Raw genomic sequence first — 18,592 nt, forward strand, 5'->3', positions numbered from 1 at the left:
ATACTGGCTGGTCCTGGGTAGTGGGCACGACCATCTCCACCCCCAGTGCTGTGGGCTGCTGCTGGGACGAGGGACCTACAATCGCCTCTCCCGGTAACGCTGGCTGGTCCAGGGTAGTGGGCACGACCATCTCCACCCCCAGTGTTGTTGGCTGCTGCTGGGACGAGGGACCTACAATCACCTCTCCCAGTAACGCTGGCTGGTCCTGGGTAGTGGGCACGGCCATCTCCACCGCCAGTGCTGTTGGCTGCTGCTGGGTCGAGGGACCTACAATCGCCTCTCCCAGTAATGCTGGCTGGTGCTGGGTAGTGGGCACGACCATCTCCACCCCCAGTGCTGTTGGCTGCTGCTGGGATGAGGGACCTACAATCGCCTCTCCCGGTAACACTGGCTGGTGCTGGGTAGTGGGCATGACCATCTCCACCCCCAGTGTTGTTGGCTGCTGCTGGGACGAGGGACCTACAATCACCTCTACCAGTAACGCTGGCTGGTCCTGGGTAGTGGGCACGGCCATCTCCACCGCCAGTGCTGTTGGCTGCTGCTGGGACGAGGGACCTACAATCGCCTCTCCCAGTAACGCTGGCTGGTGCTGGGTAGTGGGCACGACCATCTCCACCCCCAGTGCTGTTGGCTGCTGCTGGGATGAGGGACCTACAATCGCCTCTCCCGGTAACACTGGCTGGTGCTGGGTAGTGGGCATGACCATCTCCACCCCCAGTGTTGTTGGCTGCTGCTGGGACGAGGGACCTACAATCGCCTCTCCCGGTATCGCTGGCTGGTCCTGGGTAGTGGGCACGACCATCTCCACCCCCAGTGCTGTGGGCTGCTGCTGGACCAAGTCTAGGAGGTGTAGGTAGTCCTGTTCCAACCCCCACTCGATGATAACAAGGAAGATGCGGTCTAGTCTCAGCTCCAACAACAACTGGGCTGGTAGCATCCTTCTCCGGTAATAATAAATAGCCCAGAACCGCGACATCGCAGGACTGCCAAAATCATCCTCCTCCTCCATGGCCTTCCACAACAGGCCTGGGCCATCATAGCCTCCTCCCCCTCTGGTTGAATGCCTTCTGCCAACCAAGGGTCTCGTTGGACTGCGTACCACCATAGTGCCCGGTACGAGTCGTCCAGCATAATTTCTCTCTGGACCAGGCACGCAAGGTGCCTTTCCCACTGCGTCAACGGATAAACATCCATTGGCTCACTTGTTCCTGCCAGCATTGCGCTGTACTTGGAAGATTCTCTTTCCACCGAAGCTGTGCTACCTCCATGGACTCCTGCCAGAGTTCTTGCATTACATATTTTCTCCAGTTCCCCTTGTCCTTGGCTGACATATGGCCCTGTTCCTTTGCCAGTATGTCTTGTAGTCTCCACTGGAACTCCACCTCATATGGGGACACTGCCCGAGGGGCTAGCTCGCTCCATCTCCTGAGTTCCTCCTTAGACCGAGATGCTGCTGGGCTCCTCACTGCATTCCTGGTTTGGGATGTATTCCGAGAAGAATCCCACCACTTGCCACCAGTGTAACAGATCCCCAATACTTGAACCAAGTATTTCTGTCTTAAGTCCCCAGAATCTCAAGTGATGCAGTGACCTGGCCCCTCAATTCCCCCCAAACATTAGCCTGAGCTCAATTAAGGGTAAAACAAAAGACACTTTATTCATCAACTCGCTTCCAATATATATCCAGTTTTAGGAGCTTGATTACATCATGCAAATGTATTGTAATTATAGGCCGGTCAGCCTAACATCAGTAGTCTGCAAAATTTTTGAGGGGATGTTAAGGGACCACAAACGAGACTTTAGTAATGAAAACGGTATTATTAGTAGTAATCAGCATGGATTCATGAAAAATCGTTCTTGCCAAACCAATCTATTAACCTTCTATGATGAAGTGAGCTACCACCTAGATAAAAGGTAAGCCTGTGGATGTGGTGTATCTGACTTTGCAAAGGCCTTTGACACCGTTCCCCACAAACGCTTACTGTTCAAACTAAGGAAGGTAGGTATGGACCATAAGGTGAGTACCTGGATAAAGAACTGGCTCCAGGGGAGGTTGCAAAGGGTGGTGATTAATGGGGAGTACTCAGATTGGGCAAGTGTGGAAAGCGGGGTCCCCCAGGGTTCTGTCCTGGGGCCAATCCTGTTTAATTTATTCAGAAATGATCTAGAGGAGGGGATATCGGGTAAAATCTCAGTATTTGCGGATGATACTAAACTAAGCATGCCAATATCTTCTGGGCAGGATGTGGAAACCTTACAAGCGGACCTGAACAAAATAGTGGGGTGGGCAACTACATGGCAGATGAGGTTTAATGTTGAAAAATGTAAAGTAATGCACTTGGGTGCCAGAAACCAGAAAGCAAGCTACTCATTAGGGGGGAGAACCTCTGGGTGAGTCTAGGGTGGAAAAGGACCTGGGGGTACTGGTAGACAACAGGCTTGGCAGTGGCATGCAATGCCAAGCCGCTGCAAGCAAAGCCAACAGAATACTGGGATGTATAAAAAAGGGGATTCACTCCAGAAATAAAGAGATTATTCTCCCACTCTACAAGACTCTGGTCTGGCCACATCTGTAGTATACTGTCCAGTCCTGGGCACCGGTCCTCAGGAAGGATGTGCTGGAACTGGAGAAAGTCCAGAGAAGGGCAACAAAAATAATTAGGGGAATGGAAATCAGCTATGAGGAAAGACTACAAGCACTGAACCTATTCTCTCTGGAGAAGAGACAATTAAGGGGGAATATGATATCAATGTACAAATACTGTACTGGCAACCCTAGCATATGGAAAAACCTATTCAGAGAAAGGGAATACAATAAGACACGTGGCCACTCACTAAAACTAGAGGAAAGGCGGTTTAACCTTAAAATACGCAGGGGGTTCTTCACTGTAAGAGCAGTAAGGATGTGCAATTCTCTTCCGCAAGCAGTCGTATCACCAGGGAGCATTGATAGTTTCAAAAAACTATTAGATGGACACCTTAAAGACCACAACATACAGGGGTACACAATGTACAGTTAACCGCAAACACACACACACATCATAGGTTGAACTGGATGGACTGATGTCTTTTTTAAACCTCCCTCACTATGTATACAGAATATAATTAACATACCTGGCCATCTGGAAAGAGACAATAGGTGAATGAGACTGCAACATTAATTAATTAATAAACAAGCCTAAAACATAGCCGAATACACATTTCTAGAAGTGTGAACACACTTCACCACTTCACCTCTAAACAGATGAAAGCAGAAGACATCAGCTCTCAGACTGCACGTCTCCATTTCCAACACACCTTATTATAACTGTCAATACATATTCCAACAGTAGACGTCATTAGCATCTCTTTAGTCTCTCAATGTGTGGAGAAGTCCTCTGCTGTAATATGCAGCTTAGGCCCAAAGTCTGTTTTGCTTGGGGTGACAGGGACTTGAATTCAAAGGAACAGTACTCCAAGGGTCCCCCAGCATACACCCCCAACCAGAGCCACGCTCCCCTACAAGCCAGGGCCGTAGTCCGTGGGCAGGAGGCTGGCCTCCACACTCCTCCAGTAACCCGTAACGAATGTCCCAGCAAATGGGCATTCGTCACATCGACCATATCACTTTTGACCCATTGTGCTTCATTTGGGGCTGTGTAAATACCATCCTCCTTATGATCATGAGCTCCCCATGCTCCTTTGTATACACAGAGCTGAGGAAAGTATTTAATACATTTGCCTTCTCTTTGTCCCCAGTCACCCACTCCATTGTCTGGGTGCCTAGCTGTTAATTATATTACTATTTAATTAGATCACTGTTAGATGTTAATTGGATTGATGTTTAAAGTTAGCATTGTCATGGTTTTACTGATTGCGCATCTTATCTTATCTATGCTAATATCCCCAAGAGGGGAATGTCCTCCGGGGGGGTTTAAAAAATGTGTCTGGGTTTTAATAAAGAGTCTTTGTCTTTTGTTTATACCTCAACATTTTGTCTGTCTACAGTGCTTGGGGTAAAGGGCTGTTATTAGCTATCGGTCTGCTAGCAAGGTTTGGAGGGCAGGAGGCACTATTTGGGGGAGGCATTCAGGCGAGGTACCAGGTGGTCTGTCACACGTGCCATGAATAAAAAAAGGTTTACTTACATGTCTAATGTAATCTTGGATGACATCATCTATAGACAAAATGCCTTCTCTTCTGAAGATAGATGGATTCCACATTGCTGCTCGTGCCACCATAACAGATGAGGCAGCTGTTAAGGATTTAAAAGCTTCTATATCAACAAACTCATGTATAATTTCCTGTGAGCCTCCACTACAAAAAAAGAATAGATATTAAATATAATCTATGGGCATCACATGGATTAAATTATCATAAATACAATTTATGTTTCAGTGAAATTAGATTTATGCCAATTTTTTAAACATGCATATTTTTTTTTTCTAATCCAAAAGTTTTTATTAGTATTGAAATGGCCATAAAGTAACACCACCAATGATGAGGAATTGATAAAGACACAGTCTCTGCAGAAAAGCATACAGAGAAGGAATGATTTATATACACAATTGACAATTTATCAAATTGCTGTGGATGAAGACAAATTAAACGAAAGATCTTATCAGAGACTGTTTGCAGGAATAAGTGCAAAATAATACATCAAAGCCCATATAATAATAGTAATAGTAAATAATCAATGATAGTATATTTAGTTGAGAAACTATGAAAACAGAAACTAAAAATGTTGTCTGCAAACTCAAAAATAACTGGATTTTTGTCTTACCGTAAAATCCTTTTCTCTGATGTTCATTGACAGACACAGCTCCATATCTTCTTGACAAATGGGTTTATGCTGCTCTCCATAGGTGTAGGACATTAGGCGGAAAAAAATTGGACCACACCCTATAGGGCAGTCCCAGGGGGTATACTGCCCCTTCCTGCTATAGGTCTTCAGTTTTGTAACAAGCAGTGTCAGAAGAACATAAAACCCAACTCAATAGAGGGGCGAGTGCTGTGTCCGTCAAAGAACATCAGAGAAAAGGATTTTACAAAAATCCAGTTTTCTCTTTTGTTCATTGACGAACACAGCTCCATATCTTCTTGACCAATGGGACATCCCAAAGCAGTGTCAATATGAAGGGTGGGAATAACACAGTAAGAAAAAACACACTTCCCAAAGGCTAAACATAGCCAACCAGGCAAAAACAAAAGCTCAACCAGGAACAACAGGAGCTCACCTGCCAAAAATAACAAATACATTTTGTCGCTTTGCATACCTGCATCACAGATGCCTGATGACGGAAGGCCCAGGAGGCACTAAGCTCCATCATAGAATGCGCCTTAACAGGGAAAGGAGGATCCTGACTCTTAATGGAATAGGCCTGCACCACCGTCTGTTTGAACCATCTGGAAATGGGCGCAGCAGATGTGGCCATTCCCTTATGGGGTCCATCCATAAGAACAAACCGAGAATCCGATTTTCGGAACGACTCAGTCACCGCCAGGTACACCCTAATTTCCCGAACCACATCCAAAGAATGTAAGGCAATCACTTTGGGATGCTTAGGCTTAGGACACAGAGAAGGCAACACAATGTCTTCACTTAAATGGAAACCAGAGACAACTTTAGGAAGGAACGACTGACCGGTACGGAGCACCACCTTGTCTCTGTGAACCACCAGGTAGGGTGAACGACAGGACAACGCAGCCAACTCCGACACCCTGCGTGCAGAAGTAATAGCCACCAAGAAAGCTGCCTTCTGAGTCAAAGTGAGCAGAGGAATCTCACACATTTTTCAAAGGGCAGTTTCAGAAGAACCGACAGCACCAAATTGGAGGTCCCACAGAGGCAACAGAGACCCTAACAGGGGGAGCCAGGTGGCGGACCCTCTGAACAAAGGTATTTGGAATTTGTGGCAAATGGATTTTGAAAAAAAATCGCCAGGGCCATTATCTGACCTTTGATGGTACCCAAGGCCAAACGCTAAGCTACACCTCTTTGGAGAAACTCAGAGACACCGAGAAAGAATGGCGGGATGTAATGTACCCCCTCCCGACTTCCTAGAAGAAGATTTCCTAGCTATTAATAACGTAGGAATCACAGATTCAGACACCCCTCTAACCTTCAACACCCTTTCAATAGCCAGGCCGTCAAAGCCAGCGACTGTAAAGCAGGATAGAAGATCAGTCCTTGAGTTAACAGATCTTCTCTCAGAGGGAGTGTCCAGGGGACATCGGTGACCAGCCGTACTAGGTCCGCATACCAGGACCTGCGAGGCCAGTCCAGTGCCACTAGGATGAACGGAATCCCTTCTGCCTCAATTCTTCGCAGAAGTCTCAGCAGAAGAGTCAATGGAGGAAATCCGTACATTAGATGATATTGGCTCCAAGGAGCTACAAGAGCGTCCGTGGCATTGGCCAGAGGATCCTGGGACCTTGCTATGAACCTCTGCACGTTCCTGTTAAGACAACAGGCCAACAGGTCCACATCGGGAGTCCCCCACCTAAGGAACAGTTGATGAAACACCTTCTGGTGGAGAGACCATTCTCCTTGATCCAACTTCTGCCGACTGAGGTAATCCGCCTGCCAATTTTCCACCCCTGGAATATGCACGGCAGAGATGGCTGGAACAAAGCATTCTGCCCATCTTAGAATGCTAGCTACTTTCCGGCCACTAAGGCACTTTTGGTGCCCCCTTGATGATTGGCATTTGACACGGCTGTGGCATTGTTTGACTGAATCCTCACCGGGCGCCCCTGCAGACGATCCGTCCAATGAATAAGGCAAAGCCTAATCACCCGAATTTCCAGGATAATGATCGGCAGACTGGACTCCTCCCAAGCCCAAACCCCCTGAGCCAGATCCGTACCCAAGACACCTCCCCATCCGGAGAGGCTGGCATGCGTTGTGACCACCGTCATGTGCAGAGGGAGAAAGGATTTGCCCTGTTAAAGCACTGGAGAGCGGAGCCACCAGATCAGGGATCCCCTCCTAGTCCGGCTCAACAGAATAAGATTGTCTAGAGCCTGTTCTTTAGAGAACTGGTATGGAACTGAGCAAATGGAACCGCCTCGAAGGTGGAGACCATCAGGCTAAGCATTTGCATGCAAGTCCTGAGGGATGATCACCGTTTGGACAACAGCAGCCCTGTCGCATCCTGCAACTTCTTGAGTTTCACCTCTGGAAGAAACACCCAGGCTAAGGTGGTGTCCAGGGTCAGATAGTCCAGTTTTGTGGACGGAACCAGAACAGATTTTTGGAAATTTAGTTTACATCTGAACTCTTGGATAGTTTGCACTGAAATGTACATATTGGCTCTCAGGAGGAGATCGTCACAGTACCCCAGCACCGCAATCCCCTTCTGCCTCAGTAAAGCCAACACTAGGGCCAACACTTTCGTAAACACCCAAGGAGCCGAGGCGAGACCAAAGGTGAATGCTACGAATAGATAGTCCTCCTCGCCCACGGCAAAGCGAAGGAAATGCTGATGCCCGACATTTATTGGGATATGAAGGTAAACATCCTTGATATCAATAGAGGCCAGGAAATCCCCTTGATGAAGGGATGCCACTACCGAGCAAATGGATTCCAATCTAAATTTCTAAACCCACACAAAGTGGTTCAAAGCCTTGAGATCCAGAATGGGACGGAACTTGCCTTCCTTCCTGGGAACAGTAAACGGGTTTGAATAAAAACCCTGAAAGCGTTCCAATTCCGGAACCAGTACAATGACCCCCTGTGAGAGCAGATCCTGTACCGCCCCAAGAAGACCTTGTAGACGATCTGGGGACAAAAACGCAAATTGTAAGGAAAGAACCTTGCCGGAGGCAAGGACCAAAACTCGATCTTGTACCCGGACTGAATTAACTCGTGGACCCATTTGTCTTGAATCCAGGAGGTCCATGGATCCTGGAAAGAAGCGAAGACATCCCCCCACCCAAAGTACAGGTGATGGCGCCCCTTCAGGCAGAAGCAAGCTTGTCTGCAGTCCTGGAGGGGCCTGCTCTTGACTTACCCAGCCAGGGCCTCTTGGAACCCGCTGCGGGGGTTACAGGTGGATTTTGATCCCTGGTCCTTAGATCCTGAAGGACGAAAGGACCGCTTATATGGGCCAAGAAGAAAGCACCATGCTTGCGATGAGTCTCTTTACTCCTGGCAGACTGTGGAAGCAGAGTACTCTTACCTCCTGTAAGACCCTTAATGATCTCCTCCATGGAAGCACCGAACAAGCGGTCGCCTACAAAAGGTAGCTCAGTCAATACCTTCTTGGAAGCCTGGCCTGCAGACCAGTATTTTAGCCATATCATGCGGCGCAGAGTCACCGCCGTCTCGGACACCCTGCAGGCTAAGGGGGCTGCATCCAGAGAGGCATCACAAATATGTTGCAACCCCTGTGCCAGATGATCCGCCAGGTCAGGAGGAGGTTGTCCACCTTCCAAATCCCAGCGCAGGAGCTTAGCCCATTCTGTTAATGTCTGTGAAACCAAAGTTATGGCAAACACTGGCCACAGAATGGAACCGGCAATGGTCGTTCTCAATTTTCGAGGCACAAAGAACTGGAGAACACAGGCAGGGCACTGGAAAAGTCACCAGGTGCAATCCTGTGGTGAAATGGCATAATACAGTGTAATCCATTAGGATCACAACTTTATATCATGTTATTTAGTGTATTTACATTTTTTAAATTGCCGCCGGTTCCACCCCCCCCCCCCGCGTCGCAATGCTCGCAGGGAAGGGAGGGAGGATGGCGGGGGATCGCAGGGGAAGGTGAGTTTTAAAATGTAAAACAACAGATTTCCATGCAAAAGAATGTATCGCTTTTATTACAGAAATCTGGACATATTTAGACCGCCAGGGAGGTCAAAGGACAGAGAGTCCTCCACCGGAAGGAGGGTGGCTTTATGCAATCTGGAAACCTGAGAGTCCATCACGGGTGGTATTGTCAGTTTCTATAGCAGGGACTCTTTAAACGGATACCTTCTAGCAAAGCGCTTAAAGAACCCCGACAGTATGTTTGGGGGAACCCCACTCACTTGCAACAATGTTTTCGAAATAGGCGGGAAAGAGTAATACCTTTGCCATCTTGAAGGTTCTGCGAGTACCAAACTGCACCATCGCAGCCAACGTAGTAGTAGCTGCGTCCTTCACTTTTAAAGTTTCCTGAACTAATACAATCAATGCATCCACCAGCGCCTTTTCATGTGGAAGAGGAATCATCCTCACTATCAGAACACTCAGGGTGACTCGCATCCGCGGCGGCCAAATCCACCTCAGAATCTGAGGAGGCAGAGGATGCAGGTGAAGGCGGAGGAAGATTTTTTACTCATCCTATTTTGTAGGGCCCAATCTACTTTAGACACCAGTGACTGCAGGACCGCCATCATAGCAGACAAGGCAGACTGAGACCCCACAGCCTCAGAGAGGGGGTCAGGTGGTGACACGTGCTCCAGGGATTCCATGGGTTAACCCGGAAACCGCCAGCAAAATGTGTAAAATTGCTGTGAAAAAAATACTGCTACATGTCCCAGTGCACCAAAATCACTATAGCAGCAAGATAGAGCCAAATAACCCCTGCAGGGACACACCACCCCTTCACAGATACAGATGCAGAATTTCAGGCTGCATGCAGTAAGGTGATCAGAAAGGAAGTTCACAGTACTGCCACTTAAGAGGCCCACCGCCAAATCACCTTCCCATAGTGTCAGAGAAACCTTCAGCTGCAGACTGGCCGTCACATGACACACACTACATGACTTTCACATGACTTCCTGGCTGCCTATAAAAGCTGACCAAGTGTTTAGAGGAATTGCTGGTTTGTCTTTCAGCTTCCTGTACCTGAGTTCCTGTTTGATCTTTTACCTGCTGTGACCCGGATTGACCCTGACCTACTCTGTTCTTCTCCTGGACCCAACCTTGGCTTGTTTTACAGACTTTGCTCTTGCCTCCTGTGTTTGACCCTCTGCCTGCGACCCGGATTCACCTTCAGTCTCCTTTGCCTTGACCTTCTGCTTGTGACCCAGTCTTGCCTCCTTCTTCAGTGCCTTGACCCTCAGCCTGTGACCTGCATTGTCTGCTTACCTGTGTTTGACCCTCAGCCTGCTCCGGACTTTCTCTGCTGGATCCTGATCAGTCTCTGCTCTAGTTCTACAGGACCTCCACGCAAGCTCTACCCTGCCTGCTGGTAGCTTGGGCCTCTTTGTGCCATCCACCCTCTGTATCACCTCCAGAGGGGCGGAGTGCGCTTAGTCACAACAGCGAACCACTCTCAGCATCTCTGCCTCGGTGAGTACCTCTATACTGATACATAGTCTCCAACAACATGGCCGCCAATTAAAAGTAATGGGAAACTAAAAGAAAATGGCCACCAGACTACACAAACATGACCGCCAATAGATACAGCAGCCATCCACAACAAAATAGCGGCTGCGCGCAGTGCCCACACTGGTCCTTGGACAGCAAGGGTGGCCCCCGCAAGGACCACCCCCCCCAAAAGAAACCATGTTTGTGCTGCCGGCGGCGCCGCCCCCCCCCTAGCAACCACTGGACATAAAATCAGGCATTACCGACCCTGGGAGGAGGGGAGGAGCTAGGTATGGGTGGAATAGGGAGTGGTCCGCAGACCCTGATATTGTGGCGTAAAGTGGGAAGAAAGGGCATTCGGGGTCTAACCAACCAAGGGAGGGGCCCATGTCCACCCAGAGAGGCCACCAGAGGGGCAGGGGGACACCAATTACCGCACCATGGGACCAGGCGGGCACCACTTCAGACAGACCACCCACCATCTTGGCATGGGGGGTGCTGTGGGCCAGAGGTACGCTGCGACTCAGGTCATGACTAGGATCGTGACCAGGGCTATGTGTCCTCGCGAGACGTTTAACACGCTGGACAGCCCCCATCCAGTGGTTTATGTCACGGCCAACCCAGCGTAGAGCTGAGGTCGGGTCACACTCACTGGCCAGACTGGAAAGACCATAAGAATCTGAGATATCCAGTTTGTCGCCCAGTCTGGCAGTTGATTGTAGTTCTCACAGGAACACGAAAAAAAAAAAAATAAATAAATAAAAATGTCCTTTAAAAAAGGAAAAAATGATAGGACCAGAGATCCCAGCAAAGAACTAGGTCCTTACTCCTGAGTAGGCAGAAAAAACGAAAGTCCTATAGCAGGAAGTGGGAGTATACCCCCTGGGACTGCCCTATAGACGTGGTCCTACCCCTATGGAGGAGAGAAACATAAGCTCATTGGTTGAGAAGATATGGAGCTGTGTCTGTCAATGAACGAAAGAGAAAAGCATATTAAGCATATTTGGAACTTAGTACTATCTTTAGACGTAAACACACATATACACACACTCAGGTTGAATTGGATGGGATGGTGTTTTTATTCAACCTTACCAATACGTAACACGATTAGGACTATTATTGTAATAGTGAGAGCCAAACATTTAAACACCCTGTTTATCCTTCTGTCAACTGATGCTAAAAAAGCGTTTGACAGGGGGGGGGGGGGCGACCGCCGAAGCTAATGGCCGCTTGAACTGAGAGCTCCTGCGAGGTCTCGGCTCTACAGCTTACTATGGCCCATCACAGCGCCCTCTGACCGGCATCCTACACCGGACCAGACGCCTTACCTTCTCACCCGCACATGTCCCAGTGGCGGAGGCGAAACGACACCGCCTCGCTCAAGAAGATGCAAGAATTCTTTCCAGCGGTGCTCGCCGGGCTCCGCCAAAATGGCTCAGCACGCCATCCTCTAGCGGCCAGCACGCCGGACCTTCGGGGGGAGGGGACGCACGCTCTTTCACCGCTGTGCGCTCTGCAATCGAGCCCTGGAACTCTCGCTCACAGCTCTGGAGCATCTTCTCCTCCTACTCCCTCATCTCAAAGCCCTGTCAAGTCCCGACCGAGGATGGATCCCAGACTCCTGACACAGGCTGCATCTATGGAGGTTAGTTCAGACCAACATACATCGACCTCTAATGCTCCCTGTCCGGACATTTTCTCATTATTCCATACTACTGGACAACCAGTGTTGGACACCACCATTAAAAGTATGCTCAATACATTACATGCTTCCCTCCAAGCAAATATCACAGCCATGGCACGTTGTCCGGGGGAAATAGCAGATTTGGGAGGACGAGTCTATACAGTTGAAAATAAGCTGAGCAAATTCACCACATCTTATAATGCGATGGTTGATTCACATGCTCTATACCAAGAAGACATGAAATGAGTGCAAACCAAATTGGCGGACTTAGAAGATAGGTCCAGTCGCAACAATTTGAAACTCAGAGGCGTCCCCGAATTCGTGACTCCAAATCAATTGCCGCACTATGTCTGCGACCTATTTACAAAAGCCGTCCCAGACCTGACTGCGGCCAACCTTACTATTGACAGGATCCACCGCATCCCCAAGCCCTCCTTCCTCCCGCAAGAAATTCCACGTGATGTGTTAATGCGCATCCACTTCTTCCAAGCAAAGGAAAGAATTCTTAAAGCTTTTCGCCGCAAAGACAATCTTCCGGACCAAGCCGCCTCCATATAAGTGCTACCAGACTACTCGCAACATACTCTTCAACTGCGGAGAAACCTGAACCCCATTACTAAAGCTTTGCGAAACCACCGTATCATCTACAAGTGGAAATACCCTGCGAAGCTCTGTATCACACACCAAGGATCCACTTCCTATGCCACTACCCTGGATGAAGGCCTTCCTCTGCTCCGCCAATGGGGGATAGCGCCGGATACCCCACCGAATCCTGCGCCTAACAGACATCCTTCTCCGCAACATGTACAGCAGGATTGGCAGGTCGTTGCCAGAAGGTCCAACCATCACAGTTTACACTCATAGAGGACGCTCCCATTCCCATGCCGGGATCCCGGGCCCTCTCAGGTAACAGAGTACTTACTACCGTACTCTGACCCCACAGGCTTTGCAGCCTCAGTTGCTCTTTGGTCCCTTGGGACTTTTTTATTGTTCTTGTTTAATGTTTTACCATATTGCTGGTGCTCTTGTTTTTTTTTTTTCTTCTGAAACACCCCTTTACAGTGTCATCCCCTTGATTATACCAACCACCTCTGCAGACTCATCGGATTCCCTTTGGACTCGTTTCTGAAGCTGGTTGAATTGCACCTTCACAAGACTTTTCCTCACCTCATCTTTGAACTGAAGGACTGAGTAAGTGCCTATATCCATTCCTCCGTACCTAGGTACGTTTCACCCACCAGTCGTTGCATCTCACTTTCTACCACCCCTCCACTTGAACACCTCCGGTGTTATACTTTTTCCCTCCACCGTACTACCATGCCTTTACATTGTCTATCTCTAAATGTAAAGGGGCTTAACCACCCCGCCAAAAGATTCTCCTTATGGGATGAAGCTGTACGCTCTAAAGCCGACGTGGTCGCTGCCCAGGAAACACACTTTCATAGTGGCAAGACCCCTGTCTGCCGCCATCCAAAATACCCCCACGTTTTCTTGTCATCGACTGCTGCTAAGAAGCGAGGCATCCTGTTTGCCATTGCTGACTCTGTCTCCTTCACAGCCTCTAAGGTGGTGATGGACACAGAGGGGAGATACATCATTTTAGTATGCTTAATGGACAACTGTATATATACCATTGTAAATGTGTACACCCCTAACTCACGCCAATTGCGTTTCTTAAAAAAGCTCTGGGTCCAAATAAACAAAATTAAACAAGGTAAATTGATTATATGTGGTGACTTCAACCTGGTGGTGGACCACTCCGTGGACTCTTCCTCCAAAAGACCCTCTAGGGTTCCATCTCTAGCATCGTTGATCAAATCGGAGGAGGTCCACGATGTGTGGCGCTACCTCCACGTTGACGAACGTGATTATACACGGTACCTATTCTAGGATTGATTTGTTTTTAGTAGACAGCCCTACGCTCCAACTGTTACTGATACGAAAATTTCCCCCATAACTTGGTCCGATCACGGGGCCATCCATCTATCTATTGACACAGGCAACTGCAATCCCTCCACGTTCCTGTGGAGATGTAATAATTCCCTCTTGACTGATCCAGAATCTGCCTCTTTGATCCAGACCCGGTTAAGGGAATATTTTGACCTTAACAACACTCCAGATGTGTCCCCTACTACAGTGTGACTAGCACACAAAGCCTTCATTCGGGGCCTTTAGATCCAGCTCGGGTCCAGGCTGAAAAAACGATTTAATTCCCGCCTTACTGAAATATTACAAGACATACACACTCTTGAAGCTCAACACAAGGCGACACCATCGCCTACTACTTTATCCAAACTCACATCTCTGAGACTCGACTTGCGCAGACTCCTATGGGGAAAACACGACAAATTACCAGCATGCCTTCGACTAAATTACTACACGTCTCATAACAAGGCCGTAAAATTTCTGGCCTCCAGACTGAAGGCACGTAGGGTTAAAACTAGAATCGACTCTCTGAATCACCCTCACTCGGGCGATCCACAGGCCATAGCTGATGCGTTTGCGGACTACTATGGCTCGTTGTATAATCTAAACTCAGATCCTTCTACACTGCAGCCCACAGACTCAGACATTCACAATTTCCTCCAACACCTCAAAATCCCCACACTCACCGTAGAGGCGACAGAATTCCTCAACGCCCCCTTCTCTCCCCTCGAATTGTCCAAAACCATTAAATCGCTCCCTGTACGCAAATCCCCAGGTCCGGATGGACTCACTAATGAATATTACCTATCCCTCCATGAAATCCTATCCCTGCATCTGCTCTCCATGTTTTCAAACGCGGCCGCATCGGCGTCATTCCCTCCCGAGATGCTACAAGCCCATGTGGTAACTCTTCCCAAGCCAGGTAAACCTCCTACTACCCCCGCAAATTTCCGCCCTATTTCACTACTCAACACTGACGTTAAGATTTACGCCAAATTACTAGCAAATCGACTGGCTGTAGTCTTGCCTGATTTGATAGGACCAGATCAAATGGGATTTATTAAAGGCAGGCAAGCCCCAGATGCCACCAGGAGAGTGATCAACCTCATGCACCAGGCGGAATGTGCTCGGATGCCTTCTCTGCTTCTATCTATACATGGGGAGAAGGCATTCAACTGCGTTCACTGGGGATATATGAAAGCAGTGCTCGCTAAATTTGGATTTTCAGGTCCCATGTCTTCGGCCATACTGGCCCTCTACTCTTCCCCCTCGGCCAAAGTCCTATCTTCTGGTCTTCTCTCTAAAACATTTCTTATTACCAATGGCACCCGGCAAGGATGCCCACTCTCCCCCCTCATCTTTAATTTGGTCATAGAGCCTCTGGCTATCTCCATTAGAGACCATTCTATGATCCACGGCTTCAAAATCGCCCATTCTCATCATACTATTACCCTGTTCGCAGACAATGTTATCCTCAGTATCACAAATCCCGTCGTATCCCTCCCAGCGGCCCACCACCTCCTCCAACAATTCACTAACGTCTCATATTATAAAGTAAATTTCACTAAATCCCTCGTACTCAATATGGGAGTCCATGAATCTACCGTTACACACTTAAAATCCACCCTACCTTATACATGGACGTCGGCAGAAGTTCCTTACCTGGGCCTGCGACTTACCTACCCCCTGTCCAACCTAATCCCTTCTAATCTCCGTCCCCTTATTTCCAATATATCGTCGGATGCACAATCTATATCCCGCACTGAACTGTCGTGGTCAGGCAGAATCGCAGCTTTCAAAATGATATGTTTGCCAAAAATTTTGTATGCGTTTCGCACCCTCCCTATCCAAATCCCCTCGTCCTATATCAAAACCTTACACAAAATCCTCTGCAGAAAAAGCGTGCTAGATGCAATTATCTCCACATGATTCGTCACAAATCTGTTGGGGGCCTGGGCCTCCCAGATTTGCAGGATTACCTACTGGCGGCTCACCTTACTCCCATTAGACAATGGACCCCTCATTCCCCCGTGTCCCCATGGATACTACTTGAAACCCTCCTCTCTAAATCCTCACACATGTACCTTCTACTCCTGGCAGACATTTGGAAACCCCTATCCCTCCCTGCGTATCCCATCACCACTCAATCGACGCTGAAAGCCTGGCGGACCTTACTTTCCAGTCGAGGCTCTACCGCTTCCACTACCCGGGTGTCTTTTTCCCCTACAAACTCTTCAAATTCTCCTCCCCTATACCTCTCTATCTAATTTTATTGCGGTGGGTGTCCACACAGTGTACCAATTGTACACCCACACGGATCTCAAGAGTTTTAGTCAACTCCAGACTGAATTTCATTTGCCTGCGTCAGCTAAATTTCAGTATAACTCCATCTCCAGTTTTCCCCCGAAAACATCACCCTCCCCAGACCCACCTTCTGTCCTCCATATGGCAGTACTTATTTTCTACCACCACTAGAACTAAAGGGATCTCCTTGTTTTACAATCATCTTCAAAATAAATTGTCTTTTTATAAAAAATCCCACATGATTAAGTGGGAGGAGGATCTTCGGGCAGACTTCTCCGACACCCAGTGGCAAACCGCTACCCAAAGTACATACAGAGCCTCTAGATGTGTGACGCATTGGGAACAGTCCCAAAAAATTCTAACCAGGTGTTATTTAACACCGTATCGCTTGTGCAAATTCTATACCCAGTCAGATCCCCTGTGCTGGCGCGGTTGCGGCCAAGTCAGCACTATATATCACATCTTCTGGTCCTGTAAAAGCATGTTGGGCTTCTGGAGGAGGGTGTCCGAGATTCTATCTTCTGTTTCGGGGATTCTTCGGCCTGTGACTCCAGTCATGGCTCTCCTGTCTCTCGGCTTAGATAATATTCCCCGAGATATGCACACAGTATATACCCACATCCTGATTGCGGCTAGGTCCGCTATAGCGAAACATTGGAAGAAAATCAGATTCCCTCCCCCCCCCCCTCCACCTAGAAGTTGTCCGCCTAGTCAATAACAAGTTCTCTATGGAAAAAGCATACACTCTCTCTATGTCTCAGGGGGCCAGGTTCACTCGACACTGGTCACCCTGGACAGCCAGCAGCTACTGCACCCAGGCTTTGTAAGGGAAATAGAATGTATCACACCAATCTTTTTACACTTTCCTTCCCAAGACTTGTGTATCAACCCATCTAATCAACCGTGCTTATGTTATACCCATGTTTAAGTGTAAAAGTGCTTTATGGTATTTTCTGAGATTTTATATGGTTCTCTTGTGACATGTTAATGTGTATTGTTGCTGTTCCAGTCAATATTGGTATACGTATATTGCCTGCCTTGTTTTCATTGTGTAAATTTTCAATAAAAAATATTGAAATAAAAAAAGCGTTTGACAAGGTGAACTGGACTTTTCTTCTCGCCACTTTGCGACATATTTAGATGCCAATTCCCATCTTATCTCTATTTAACCCCTGCTGCTACGGTCAGAGTGAATGGAGTTGCCTCCAAATCCTTTGAGACTGTAAAATGGCACGAGACAGGGTTTCCCCTTCTCTCTTTCTTTTTATACTCTCGCTGGAGCCTTTATTGTAGTACATTCCGAACAATCTAGACATCAAAGACCTTAAAAACTAGTATATTTCATCACATAATTAATGCTTACGCGGATGATTTACTGTTTTATATATCAGACCCACTTACTGGTCTAATTATCTAAACTATGTGTATATGGCAACTTGTCGGACTTGCAAAAATCAGAAGCCCCCAACGTTACTCTCCCCTCGGTCCCTTCCTTACCCCAGTAGTAACTTCCCTTTCCATGTCTGCTATGTTACAGACCTGGCAAAAATATAACTTTATGTTGGCCGCAAGCCTTTTCCCCCGTGGTAGGATACAGGAATTGCACCTAAATTGTGTCATTTATAAATAGAGAAATAAAGTCGATGATGGTTTTTTTTTTTACCCCTACCCAAAACTATATGCAATCCCCCACACGTGGACCATGCGGAACACATGCAACACAGTGTGCACACAACCAGTAGTATTACATGTGAATAACACATACAATGCAACCTTCTTCCATACACTGCAGTCCAAATTCATTAGATGTATAAAATTATTAAAAATTGATTATATAGAACCAATTCTATTAAAAAAAAAAAAAAAACATTTAAATTCAAATGGTGGTTAGAACTAGCATGTATAAAAAACAATTAGTTAATTAATGCAAATGTGGGGTGAATATATATATATATATATATATATATATATATATATATATATATATATATATATATATAAATTGGAGATGCAATCTCAAATTGTAGATAAATCATTTACTTTGTACCTTCGTGCATTTACATGTAAATATACATTTACAAGCGACTGCACAGTTTGGGACATGCATATGTCCTTCATCAAGGTGCATGTGTAGCATTCATCTAGTTGACAGCCTTTTATTTTCCTTCTCACAGTGAGACCAGCCCTAAACACAGGCGTATCCCATCTTCCAACATTTCCTTGAGTACGTGAATTAACCCATTTCTATCTCATCACTTCCACTTATGCACAGTATCTAGATATCCATATCATACTCGTTCCCCAATTTCTATTTAAGGTACAGTACAGCTATCCTACATCTCATTATGTATTTACTGATTGGTAACTCCAATAATAAATCCCCAACCAACGCACACACA

The 18,592-nt window shown here is 47.3% G+C and overlaps 1 protein-coding gene across 5 annotated transcripts in view; it reads right to left on the bottom strand.

The window, feature by feature from the left end:
• Positions 1-18,592, bottom strand: part of DUS2 (dihydrouridine synthase 2) — a 1,337,959-nt gene that overhangs the window by 378,416 nt on the left and 940,951 nt on the right. For all 5 annotated transcript variants that reach the window (XM_082270346.1, XM_082270343.1, XM_082270344.1 and 2 more), the window contains one exon: positions 4,128-4,296. In XM_082270346.1, the coding sequence (XP_082126472.1) occupies positions 4,128-4,296 (169 nt within the window). The remainder of the gene's footprint in view (positions 1-4,127; positions 4,297-18,592) is intronic.

The sequence above is a fragment of the Pelophylax lessonae genome, assembly GCF_965119305.1.
Source record: "Pelophylax lessonae genome assembly, chromosome: 10".
Lineage (NCBI taxonomy): Eukaryota > Metazoa > Chordata > Amphibia > Anura > Ranidae > Pelophylax > Pelophylax lessonae.